The following is a 14,002-nucleotide window of genomic DNA, read 5'->3' as shown; positions in this document are numbered from 1 at the left end:
CCCAAAGCATACTTGTCTGTGCCTGTGATGACGCCTTTCCCATTCCCTGTCTTCTCTCTGTAGTAGTGCTTGTAAGGATAACCAAGAACACTTCAGTCTGTGTTGAGCACTTTCCTTGGCACATGTGTCTCAGCATCTTTATTCTGGTTACAACCCAGCTGATCAGGGAATGAGCATTTCAATGTAAAGTGGAGCGATAAAAAAAAGAAGCCAAGTTAGAAGCAACAATTGTGTGAATGTTGGGCCCCAGTACCTTTCCAGTCGTGCCTATTTGCTTGATGCTTGACAAGGTTGCCCTAATTGCTTCTCCTAACTTGGGCTTTTGTGTTTGATGACATGGAATAACCAAAAAAACTGTAAAATCATAACTGAATAATGAATGACAGCAGGTATCTTAAAACCCCTAATAAACTAATCTATTTTGTAAATGGAAAAAGCTGTCATTCCACTTTTATTTTGTACATTCATTTATTTGTACAATACGATATTAGGGGTTTTAAAATTTCTGATAGTTATTATTATTTATTTCTTAGCAGACGCCCTTATCCAGGGCGACTTACAATTGCTACAAGAGATCACATTATACATTATTTCACATTATTTTATATACAGTTACCCATTTATACAGTTGGGTTTTTACTGGAGTAATCTAGGTAAAGTACCTTGCTCAAGGGTACAACAGCAGTGTCCCCCACTGGGGATTGAACCCACAACCCTTCGGTCAAGAGTCCAGAGCCCTAACCACTACTCCACACTGCTGCAGTTGTTTTGTCATCCGCTGTGCCAAAAGATCCAGCCCTGCCCCCTAGAATATGAGAAAGCCTCAAATGTAATGATATCGACAGTACAATACAGATATTTTATCATATTATTTGTGCCAACAGAGGGGGCTGTGGGACCAAGAATTGGTGACAGTAAGAAATAGTAACAATAAAAGGTTTTGCAGACTATTTTACTTCCTAAATGGAAATCTCTACTCCATAAGTGCTGTCTTGCAGAATGCAGAAGTCTGTCATTTTAAAACCCTCTTCGATCACTGTTTATTAATGTAATTATTAACTCTATGGGGTATGAGAAGTTGTCCTGCCAAAACATTATTATTTGTTTCTTAGCAGACGCCCTTATCACATTATTTTTACATACAATTACCCATTTATACAGTTGTTTTTTTACTGGAGCAATCTAGGTAAAGTACCTTGCTCAAGGGTACAGCAGCAATGTCCTCCACCTGGAATTGAACCCACAGCCCTCCGGTCAAAAGTCCAAAGCCCTAACCACTACTCCACACTGCTTCCCCACAAACATTATGAAGTATAAAACGTAACATGGTACAATTATACACACAGTGACTGAAGAGGATATAAAACATACTGGCACTAACACTTCAGCACAATAACCCATGTCAGAGAGCAAACATGATAATCACAGATCAGAAACTAGGGAAACTACAGTAGGTAATTCCACTGTTCCAACCAAAATCAAGTTGTTTCTGTATAAGATACATTTGGAACCAGTTACACTGTGTGTGTAAAAAAATTACTGAACCTCATCCCTTAAAGTACATTCACATTGCCCATCAGTTACAAATTTGAAAGTTTACTGGGGTATACCAGGGTAGAAAAAATCATTGTGCAAAAGTGCACAGTAGCATTACATGTTTATATGATAATTCAATAAACAATACCAGTAGAAAAGTAATGACTCTCACTCTCTTCATCTTGGCTCACAGCTGTCCTTCCGGGGCCAACAAGAATGACCTATTCCTTTAGGCGGAACCTATTCCTTTAGCCGGAGCATATCCAATGGAATCTGAATCAAGATTTTTTTGGGGGGTTTTTGTGCTATTTGCTTTTGTATTTATTATATTTTGGTTTTTGGTTTCATTTGCACTGTAAATGTTTATTACATTACTATTTACTTCCCACCTCAGCATAATTTTGTGTGCCATTTAAAATGTTTACAGTATCAAAAACATTAACCTCAAGATAAAACCATAATTAATTACTAACAATAATACATTTTTTTTATTAAAGCCAGCATAAAAATGATCCAAAGGGACTCTGTATAACTTTCTGTCGCTTTGCACTTTCTGACTCTTGTGTTTTCCTTCGATTTTCTTTTGCTAGCAAGAAATGTATCAAAAACCGAGAACATATACAACCAGCCGCTATTGCTGTTAATAAAAGGCAGCTGCAGTAATAAACAAAACCCGTCAAAGTATGAGTATTGTGATGACTGTGTATGTTTACCAGAGAATTCATACTTCTAAATGCAGAAACACTGTGCTTCGCTGATACACTGAGAAGCACAGAGCGCTCTCCAGGCACAATCGCCAGACACCTGCTTCACCTATATATCAGTATATATAACTTGTCTAAAAATATGCCCCAAAATATAGTATTGGTTATTGGAAACTTAATAATAATTTATTGAACAATGAAGAATTTACACAAATTATACAAAAACTAATAGATGAACATTGGGAACTGGCTACTAGTAGCAATGCTTTTGGGAAATATTGGAAATTATAAAAATTTAAAATTCAAAGTCCTGCAATTTCTTATGGAAAAGAACAAGCTAAAAAAAGAAAAATAAGGTAAAAAAAAATTAGAGACATTATTCGTTTTACAGACAAAAAAAACAACACTTCAGACACAAATTTGACAAAACTTTCAACATTACAAACTGAGTTAGATACATTTTTTGAAGAAAAAGCTAAAGGGGTGTTTATTCATTCTAGAAGGCAATGGATGGAAGAAAAAAATAGTAGATATTTTTTTTTAATCTGGAAAAGAGGAATTGTGAGGTAAATATGATCAAAAAACTTAACATTGGTGGTGTAATTTGTAAGATATGGGGAAGATTTCAGGATTTATATCAAATTTGTTTTTAAAAATTATACAACCCAAATATTCAGACAGTTAACATCAACCATATTTTGAGTTCGATAACTAATGCTAAAGTGATTATGGAAGAATTTAACATAAACTGTACAGAAGATTTAAATATACAATAAACCTCCAGGTAATGATGGTTTAACTACAGAATTTTATAAGACATTTTAAGATACTCTTACTAAGTTTTTATTTGCAACCTTCAAGGAAGCTATTGAAAAGGAGGACTTACCTGCATCGTTAAAATAAGGTCTGATGTTCATAGAGGTATTGGTCAAGGCTGCCCTATCTCCCCTTTTCTTTTTTTGTTGACTACCCAAATTCTTTCATTATTGGTAAATTAGAAAAATGTTCAAGAGATTGAGATATATGGTAAATAAATTAAGATATGCCAATTAGCAGATGGCACTACTGTATTTCTTAAAAATGAAAATGAATTTTCAAAGGCACTAGAAATAATTACTAAATTCTCTCAGATGTTGGGTTTAACCCCAAATATCAATGTGTCAGATATTAGCCTTGAAAAAAATGGGAAAAAGTGAAATTTGTAACATTCCTGTTAAAGAAATGATAACATACTTGAGTATAAGGTCACAAAAAATTTGAAAGACAGAAACGTTATAGAGGCTTCTAAGAAAAAATTTAATTCATGGTTGTCCAGAGATTTATGTCTTCAAGGTAGAGTCCTTAACAGCATTTTACGTAATCTCATCATTGGAAATCCACAAATCAGCTTGTACTGAATTTGATAAACTCCTCTATAACTTTATTTGGAAAAACAAAACACACAAGTAAGGCCCTGTGAAAATCACAGAAGTTTTCTTTAAAATTTACATCAAAATTAATGTCAATGTTATTAAAGCACTTTACAATAGCTTGTGAAACGGTGTTGTAATTAACAGCCTGTAGGTAAAGTGTATCTGCAAGGACAGATTTCAGTTCTAGTACATCAGATGCATGTTCACCATTTAGGTCTTGTAAAACAAATACAATGTGTAACCCATACTGATCTTGGGCATCAGTTGACTCGTCAGTGTGAGGGAGGTCTAAATGTTTTAGATTTAACAATGTTTAATCAAATAATAAAGATAAATTGGATTAAAAGGTACCTACAAAATCCAAGTAGTATTTGGAATATTACACCAAACTGTATTTTCCAACAGTTAGGCCTCTGGTTTTTACGGCAGTGGCCCTATGATATGGGAAAACTTCCATTTAAACCTGTAAAGCTTCACAAACAGGCACTTTTGTTTTGGTCACTTCTCTATTAAGATATTTTTTCTCCTCATAGATGTTTTTTAAGGAATAACAAATATATTAAATACAAAAACTGTTCCTAGAGCAATGGTATAATAGTAATATTCTATTGGTAAGTCAATTAATTAATTCAGATGGTCAATTATACACATACCCAGAGTTTTTAAATACATATTTAATCCAATTCTCACCAAAAGACTATGCTATTGTATTTGATGCAATTCCAAATGGTATTTTAACTTTCTTAAAAGGCAACATAAATACTGTTACAGAGGATGTATCCCTGGCCAACTATGAAAATGTAATAGTGAATGGGATTTCTGTTTTAGATAAGAAGTTTAATAACTGTTTTATTAGAGACCTTTGTAACAGAAAGGTAATACTAGCAGCTATATCTCGGTGGTTTTCTCAATATAATGTTAAATGGAATAAGGTTTGGACTACTCCTTATAAGTATGTATTAACAAACAAGACTAAAGAAGTATCATACAGAATTGTTCATAAGTATTACCCCTGTAACAGTCTTTCAGCTAAATGTATTCCAGATATAGAGGACAGTTGTGTTTTTTGTTTAACTGTAAAGGAATCTATTGAACATTTATTTATTAACTGCACATATACTAGAGTATTCTGGACTGACATACATATCTTCTTGAGTTAAAAATAGAAGGTGGTGATATACTTTATTATAATGATTCCAGTGTGAATGAAGAGGAATTACAATATAAATTGAACCTTTGATCATTTTAGGAACTTTCATATTTATAAAATGAAATTTTCAGGGAAAAAAACAAACTTTATTGTATTTAATCTGGAAATAAAAATATATATATATAACTACTTTAATGGGCATAAAAAAGTAATAAAAACTGTATCGTTATAAAACATTATAATTTGATTTACTGTGCCTTGCATAAGTATTCACCCCCCTTGGACTTTTCCACATTTTGTAGTGTTACAACCTGGAATTAAAATGGATTTAATTAGGATTTTTTGTCACTGATCTACACAAAATAGTCCATAATGTCGAAGTGAGGAAAAAAATCTACATATTTTTCAAAATTATTTACAAATAAAAAACTGAAAAGTCCTCATTGCATAAGTATTCACCCCCTTTGCTGTGACACCCCTAAATAAGCTCTGGTGCAACCAATTGCCTTCAGACGTCACATAATTAGTTGAATGGAGTCCACCTGTGTACAATTAAAGTGTCACATGATCTCAGATTAAATATACCTGTTTCTGGAAGGCCCCATAGTTTGTTAGAGAGCATATCTAAACAAACAGAATCATGAAGACCAAGGAGCTATCAAAACAAGTCCAGGATAAAGTTCTGGATGAGCACCAATCAGGGTTGGGTTATAAAAAAATATCCCAAACTTTGAACATCCCCCGGAGCACCGTTAAATCCATTATTAAAAAATGGAAAGAATATGGCACAACCACGACTCTGCCTAGAGAAGGCCGTCCACCAAAAGTGACCAGGTGTGGCAATGTGCTCCGCCCCTGTGTGCATTTCTGTGTTGTATGTTGCGTGTGGTGTGTTCATGTTGGTGTATAGAGATGGTACACGGGATATAAACGGGTCTGTGTGATTTAAATTGTATAATTGTATTTAGGCACGGGATTGCACATCACTGCACGTGCATTTAAAGTATAGTATGTGAGCACGGGGTTGCACAGAATTAATTCACGTGCTGGGATTCAAGTGAATAATTAATTAGTAATTGAATCCCAGCACAAGCACAGTATATATAGATAGATGCACATTTCTTTCACTCGGGGTTGGGTGTTCAGGGTGAAAGAACAGGAGAGAGAGAGAAGGTAAAGAGAATAATAATAATAATAATAATAATAATAAGTGTTTCTCACCGTGTTTGTTCGACCCTGTTTGTTCGTGTTTGTCCGTTTTGTTTGTCTCTTTATTTTGGCATGAAGTTCAGTGTCCTGTTTTGTGTTGCAACCTTTTTATTTTCTGTTCTGTCTGTTTAATTATTAAATGCGGAGCGCGATCACGCGCTCAGCTTCATCAAAACCCCAAGTCTCTGTGTGTTACTTCCTGTTTCTGGTCTGACGTCACCCACTGCAGCCGTCTTTGTGACACCAGGTAAGGAGGGCATTAGTCAGAGAAGCAACCAAGAGGCCAATGGTAACTCTGAAGGAGCTGGAGAGAGCCACAGCTGAGATGGGAGAAACCGTCCATGGGACAACTATAACCTGGACGCTCCACAAAGCTGGGCTTTATGGAAGAGTGGCGAGAAGAAAGCCATTACTGAAAAAAACCCATATTAAATCCCATTTGGATTTTGCCAAAAGACATGTGGGAGACACAGCAAACATGTGGAAAAAGGTTCTCTGGTCTGATGAGACCAAAATTGAACTTTTTGGCCTTACTGCAAAACGCTATGTGTGGCGCAAAGCCAACACTGCTCATCACCCTGAGAACACCATCCCCACGGTGAAGCATGGTGGTGGCAGCATCATGTTATGGGGATGCTTTTCATCAGCAGGGACTGGGAAACTGGTCAGGATTGAGTGCAAGATGGATGGAGCCAAATACAGGGAAATTCTAGAGGAAAACCTGTTTCAGTCTGCAAAAGACCTGGGACTGGAGCGGAGGTTCACCTTCCAGCAGGACAATGACTCTAAACACACAGCCAAAGCTACACTGGAGTGGTTTAAAAACAAGAACCCGAATGTCTTAGAATGGCCCAGTCAAAGCAATTTTGCCAAGAAGAATGGGCAAAAATTACAGGATCCAGATGTGCAAAGCTGGTAGAGACTTATCCAAAAAGACTCACAGCTGTAATTGCTGCCAAAGGTGCTTCTACCAAGTATTGACTCAGGGGGGTGAATACTTATGCAACCAACAAATGTCTTTTTTTTGTTTAATTAACTTTTGTGTCACAATAAAAAATATTTTGCACCTTCAAAGTGTTAAGTATGTTGTGTAAATCAAATGGTAAAAATCCCAATTAAATCAATTTTAATTCCAGGTTGTAACACTACAAAATGTGGAAAAGTCCAAGGGGGGTGAATACTTATGCAAGGCACTGTAAGTGAGGCAACCCATGCTTATTTTTTAAATAATGTTCATTTTTGTAAGTTGTCTTAAGGATGGAACTTGGGCTTGTTTTTGTTTTGTGTGGGTGGCATCAGTCACTTTGTACATGCTTCCTTCACATGTTGTATTGTGTAATTGTAAATAAAAAAATAATAATAATAAAAAACTATATATCAGAGTGGAAATCCACGTAATCGAAACCGCGCATGCGTACAGGTGGAAAATGTGGACGTGAAAGATTCTGTGGGGTTTTTTGTTTTTTTTCATTAGCGGTTAACTTTGAGCTGCTAAACAAAGATTAAATAAGTATACATCGTGGTTTAGAGAATATATAACACCGTTAAAAAAAATTCAAGATCATTATTTTCTCTTACTTTTATTTTTATTTGTGCATTTCTGAGTCGTCCTTCGTATCTTCTATGACCCGAAGTACCCCCAGGGGTATGCATAAATCACTGCAAAAAAACCCATAACAAGTGCTCTGGCTTTTCTGTTCTATACCACATCATGGATCATTATTGCTGTGTTACCTGTTTGACAATGTGGTCAATAATCCTTACGCTATCAGTGTACTAGAGCGGACATTTTGAACTTGGCAACTCCAACTTGGCATGAGAACAGGACATGTCTGTGTTTTTTTCTGTTAGTTGTTTTTTTATATTGGAATTTAAAATGTTTGTAACTGTTTGAGTGTTTTTTTTATTATTAATAATAAGTTGCATGTACAATTTGTTTATGGAATTCAGAAGTGTTTGCTTCTACAGTACATCATGGACTTGGACTTGGCCATTGTATTGGTTCCCTATTATATTGATACAGTGTTTGCATGAAGTCTGTTGTTACAACAAAAGTAAGGCACTTATTTTTATAAGTGTGATTGCCTTGGGATGTATTTATTTCTTTATTAAAACAATAGATAAATATAGGATGGAAATCTGTGCAATTAATTCATTCCTGAATATTGACTTTTGCTGTCTAGCAGGGTTAGGGTGGAACAAGGCTAGGATTACATTTTACTTATGGCACTGTTAACCCATATAGATACTTTAAAGAGGCACCCAATAACAAAATAAACAAAGTTTTAGCAGCATAACATAATTGCAATTCCCTATAGCACAGTTTTGGTGCCTCTTTAAATCTGCTAATGGCTATGCATTCATTTTAAATTGACCCCAGTCTTGAGCTCCGATTTCCAAGACTTAAGTGTTTTTTTTAAGTAGATGTACTCAGTTTTATCAATTTAAAAAGTATAAACCAGCTAAACCTGCTGGTTTTGAATTTCAACGTAAATGCCATGTTGTTTTGCTCAGTAAAGTTCTGTTATTTAAGTACATGTGCAAAAATTAAGCAGTAAAGAACACTCAGGTGTTCATTGCGTGCAATTTGAGGATTGCAAAAAGGATTGTTGAAGCCATTAAGTTTTCGTTTATGGAGTAATATGGGTCTACTGCAGCAGATGAGCAAGACACTGACAGTAGTTCAGGAGATATGCTTTATGTAGCTTGCTGCACATCGTTCCCCATTCACCTTTACCCGTTGTGCTAATCAGAGCACAGCATATCTCCTCATTCTGATTGAATGTGATTGGATTATTTTAGTTCCAGAGTTCCTCGGAGGTTTGGAAAATCCATGTCTAATGTCTAAAGTATCTTTGTTGCAAGAGTTCTACCTGTCTTAGTTTCTTACAGTTTTAACTCAACATGTGTTACATAATGCATCTGCACTCACATGTGAATGGCCTGCTGATGGTAACCTCAGAAGAATACTAAGCACCAGCCTGTGAGTTACACAACCAAAGCTGTGCGTCTGTGTGAGCTGATCACATGATCAGAATGCTTACTGTGGTACTCAGATGTGTGAGGAAGTTGAAGACTTTCAGAGGAGACTGCCAGACGTCAAGGAGAACGATGAATGCTCTCTTCATCCTTCTTTACACGCACTTCGCCGGTGAGTTCCCTTGCAAATTTTTGGTTTTATCAAATAGGGACTTCTACCGGCTATTTTTAAAATAATCCAACACTTGTCACTGGAAAGGTTTAATAAATGAACTTTATATAATTCACCAAAACAGACTTTTAGAGAACTAAGAGAATAAAGAGACCTTGTATTAAATTCCTGATTTTTATTTTTAATTTCAAGTTGTGTAGGTGTTTTTTCTCGTTGCAAAGAAAAAATGGTGCAAATGACACTTTGGAGTCTTTAACTAAATAACTCCACAAAATAATATTGTATACAGTAGGGCTGTCTTTTTTAACTTTTAATGACCAGTGAAAAGGTAGATAGATAGATAGATAGATAGATAGATAGATTGATTTCAGTATTTTGATAACATGTTTTTTTTGTTTCTTATTTTATTAGAGAAATTGATATAATTACAAATTTCAGTTTTGTACAACTTTTACCATTGCATCTATGTTTGAGTGTTTGAGGTTATAGATGAAAGCAGTCACTGTGCTTTACTACTTTTACCCACCCCCAAAAAAGAGACCATTGTGGCTAAGTTCATATGCCCCCTTTAAGAATGTATTATTTATGTGAGGATCTCACTACAGATAGAGCAATGCTGAGTATATTGATGACTGGAATGTTAAAGGGAAGGTTGTGCAAGTCGTGGTGTTCACTATGCTCTCCTATCCTCCCACACAGGATGCCTCGCTGATGATATCTCTCTGGCTGAAATGACTGGTAAGAAATGGCTCTTTTATTCCACTCTGCTGTCTGACAGATTGCTATTTGTTATTGCTATTTAAATTGTTGCTGTGTGCCCTCTCTAACCAAGAATATCCGTTAGAGTGACCTGACCAAGTGGCAGAAGCCTTGCCCTTGCATATCTCATAAATACCGTACCACAAAATGCTAAGTCATATGAATTAAAATTGAATCCATATAAATCATTATTCTTCCACATTCACTCCTTTTTTGAATCTACGCAAGTTAATGGATTTCATGCTGACTTATTTTAAACAATAGGCCTTATAGAACAAAATACTGTTGTCTTTCAAACTCGTCATCCAACTAAATTGAAAATAAATGAAACCCTGGTATACTGCCCTGGTTAGAAGTACTGGGAACACTACATATAAAAGACAAGTAAAAGTACAGTGTGAGTGTATTTCTGTGTTTGCTGCAGGTTCCCATGCAGACAGCTGGTCCATGAAGGTCCCCTCTGAGGTGACTGCTCTGGTCGGCCACTCTGTGGTCCTGCCCTGTACTTTTACCCATCCCTACCGACACCACCATGGGACCATCTTGGTCACCTGGAGACTGGGACGGACCTTCAATGGCACTGTGGTGTTCCAGTGCAGCAGCCACAATTCCTCAGACGGCTGCGAGCCGCTCCTGAACCAGGGCCATCGCTACCAGCTCGTGGGGAACCCCCGGGCTCGCGACTTGTCTCTGCGGCTTGACAACGTCACCTTCCAGGATGCCAACAAGTACTTCTGCCGTGTGGAGCTCTCAGGACCCCTGGGTGCCAAGTTTGAGAACAAGATGGGCATCCAGCTTCTAGTGGCAGGTACAGATAACAGGGAGGGGTTGGGAATTGATTTAACCCTGTGGAGCGGCTGCTTCGAAATGAGTCAGTAGACAAAGTGAATCAGCACTTGCTGATAATCTCTTCCAGAGACATACCAATGGTCACAGTGGTTTTATTTCTGGGATTTTTTTTTACTCATCTATAGTTATGACTGTGACTCAGATTCCATTGCTCTTCCTGAAAGCTGAAGAAATAATTTTATAAGTCACTCAAAAACAAGTAGGCAACCCACAGTAGCTGTATCCTGAATACAACAATAACTCAAACTGTTGTCTTATCTGAAAAAACCAGTGCACACACATACCGAGCGTACACGAAAGCTTACATTACAGAGTTAAAAAATCTGCAGTTTATCTGATTATATCCAAATTCAATTTGAAGGGCCTCTGGGAGGCTGCAGTGGTGGTACATGATGAGTCTGGAGAAGATGTAAAGAGACGGACAGAAATACAGATTTAATCCATAGATAAAGGCTCACACTGTGCATGAGCACCCTAAAAACGTTTCTACAAAATATTGTTTGTTTGCTGTATAGCAGTGCATTTTGTATGACTGTTTGTTTAAACACACTTGGAACTGTATTGCATCTTTGTGGTCGTTATGTCATTGACCCAGTTGCGGACCGTACTTCTCATTGACCCAGTTGGATGTACTGTACTCCAACCACAGACCATCATTGCGATAGACGGGCCAGTGCAATATTACATGTCCTAATAAAGTGGCCAGCGACTGTAAAATAGGAGCACATCCATACCTTAAACAATCTTAAAATGTGAGTTAAACTAAAGAAACTTCTTTAGTTTCCCTCTTCTAACAGGAGGGCTCTGCAGGGCTCTGCATTGCAATATACAGTCCTGATTGTGAATGTTGTTTGCAGCCCCAGCGCAGATCGTGGATCTGTCTGTGTTGGGTGGGGGTGCAGCTGAGTACAGTGCGCTGTGTAGGGCTGAGGGAGAGCCCCTTCCCAGCATCTCCTGGACCGGGCCCCATGGAGACCAGCTGGAGGAGGCAGGCCCACCCCAGCTGACCTTGAGGCAGCATCAGACTACTCGAAGGCTCCAGAACCTGAGCCAGGACGGGCGATACACCTGTATGGCCAGCAATGCCTACGGGAGTGACCGTGCCACTGTCTACCTGGTCCACCACACGCATGGGGGGGGCTCCTCTGCTCTGCTGCTCATGTGGATCTCTCTGGGAGTCAAGTTTGTTATCTTCCTTCTGCTCCTGGGGGCCCTCGTCTGGCTTCAGAGTAGAGGTGGGTCTCTGATATCACAACTTTAAAACAAATTTTCTGTTGCACATGAAGCTGTTGTGGTGGTTTGTTTTTCATTAGTCTAGCTTTACATCATGCCACCAGACAATGGGAAATGTGTATTTCATTAAATATTTTTAATTTCATATATATATATATATATATACAGTGCCTTACAAAAGTATTCAGACCCCTGACCAATGATCCTTCAACAGTGGGGTTTTTATCCAGAAAATGTGACAGCAACTTTAATGGTTCACAGGTGGAGGCCAATGGTAAGGTAATTGTGTCCTCATTAGGGCAATTTCTTTCATCGGTGTAAACTGGGAGCTTCCACAGCACAGGGGTTGAATACTTATGCAAGCAAGATATTTCAGTTTTTTATTTTTATTAAAAATATTTCCCAACATAAAACCAATGTCACCTTACAATAATTGATTTTGAGTTTCAGTGTTTTAAAATAAAATGTCAAACAGAACGAAATTTCAATGTACCATTTGTAAGTCAGTAATATGAGAGAATTGGTCAGGGGTCTGAATACTTTTGCAAGGCACTGTATATATATGAATTAACCGTATTGCAGTACAGGAGTTCTCCAAAAAAAACATTTGTCGAAAAGTTTGTATCATAATCTTCAATTAGGTGCTGACAAGCAGAATAAACATACATCCAATTTCTTGCATATGCAAAGAACAAATTTAAAGCGCACACAAAATATTAATATTAAATAGATTCTTTATAATATTTTTTAAAAGATAAAGTCTTTAAAAAGATAAAAATCTACAGGTTTCGGCACAAATGTGCCTTCATCAGCTTCATCACCTGGTAGATTGCTATGTCTTTTTAAAAATATGATAAAGAATCTATTTAATATTAATATTTTGTGTGCGCTATAAATGTGTTCTGTGCCCAGGCAGTAATTCCAGGTATCATATCCTGGCAGTTTTAATGTTGTTGTAATCCTGCATTTTGTTTATTTTCAGATAACACTAAACATGAAGGTTCAATCAGGTATGTATTTGGTAATCTTTTTAATCTTTGACTGGGAAGCAGTATGGTTTAGTGGTTAGAGCTGAGAAACTGAGACATTGTGGTTAGAGCTGAGAGACCTGGAGAGCAGTGTGGTCTAAAAAGTTTTTGGCTATTGTATCATTTTGAACCCTTTCACTGTACACTATATATTGTGTAACTCCCTTTTTTTTCCAGGTTGCAACAGTCTTCCAGCTATGAGAATATATAGACACCAATGGACTACCTTTACTGAAGTACAAATACATTGACACACTGCCTGTTACACAGCATTTAGGAACCTGGCATCCAGTTTAGTTTGATTGACCACACTGCATAGAGCTATATGATTTCTTTCAAATGTTTTCAATGAAAAAGTCACCAGCTGCACCAAAGATCAGAAATATTTCTGCTAAGGTTAGCTCTGTCCAGTACAAGATGGGGACATTTCTAGTGTCTGCTGTTATGTATGCTTATATTTTGTTAGATAATTCACTGATGGTGAAAATAGAACGTCTTTAAAAGGTGGACATAAAAACTAAATATTCTACAATTTTGCATTTACTGTTTTTCAAGCATTTAAATATGTAGGAACATTTGTTGTATAAAAACTGCAGAGAAAATTATCAGTTGTGAATGTGACAATGCTATTTTTTCCTGCTTTTAATAAATATTATGTTTAATCATTAAACATGTTGAAATATCTATTTTAAGACCGTGAAATAAGCCATTTGTACTGTGAAATAAATACAGCCCTAAAAATAAAAGATATAAAATCCACCATAGCCATGGTTGTGCTAAATAGAAATGTTATTGAAGTAATCATGTTTTGCCTACTGTACTTCACTTACTGTAATGAGCATGTTCTGTGAGAATATATGGGGATCATGTACATTTGTTGTATGATAGTATGTGACAGGTAGTTGCTGCTGGTAGGTTCTTGCTTACTTGTAAAATTTTAATAAAGCAAGTGTAATGTAGTGTTTGTTATT

At 36.7% G+C, this 14,002-nt stretch overlaps 1 protein-coding gene across 1 annotated transcript; it reads left to right on the top strand.

Annotated features, from left to right (window-relative positions):
• Window positions 1-9,107: 9,107 nt before the first annotated feature.
• LOC117400223 (sialic acid-binding Ig-like lectin 15) lies at window positions 9,108-13,826 on the top strand. Its single transcript, XM_059023470.1, has 6 exons — window positions 9,108-9,162; window positions 9,862-9,900; window positions 10,346-10,729; window positions 11,628-12,005; window positions 12,986-13,013; window positions 13,209-13,826. The coding sequence occupies exons 1-6, from the start codon at window positions 9,123-9,125 to the stop codon at window positions 13,240-13,242; spliced, it is 903 nt and encodes a 300-aa protein (XP_058879453.1). The 5' UTR covers window positions 9,108-9,122; the 3' UTR covers window positions 13,243-13,826.
• The last annotated feature ends 176 nt before the right edge of the window (window positions 13,827-14,002 follow it).

This window comes from Acipenser ruthenus, chromosome 4 (assembly GCF_902713425.1).
Source record: "Acipenser ruthenus chromosome 4, fAciRut3.2 maternal haplotype, whole genome shotgun sequence".
Classification (NCBI taxonomy): Eukaryota; Metazoa; Chordata; class Actinopteri; order Acipenseriformes; family Acipenseridae; genus Acipenser; species Acipenser ruthenus.
Note: the sequence above shows the minus strand (reverse complement) of the source record. Positions and strands in the feature narration are given on the sequence as shown.

Bases quoted from the DNA above. Each gene is read 5' to 3' on its own strand.
- LOC117400223 (XM_059023470.1), top strand. From the start codon at position 9,123: ATGAATGCTCTCTTCATCCTTCTTTACACGCACTTCGCCG. The intron at 12,006-12,985 runs GTGGGTCTCTGA...GTTTATTTTCAG, and splicing joins CGTCTGGCTTCAGAGTAGAG to ATAACACTAAACATGAAGGT. The intron at 13,014-13,208 runs GTATGTATTTGG...TTTTTTTTCCAG, and splicing joins AAACATGAAGGTTCAATCAG to GTTGCAACAGTCTTCCAGCT.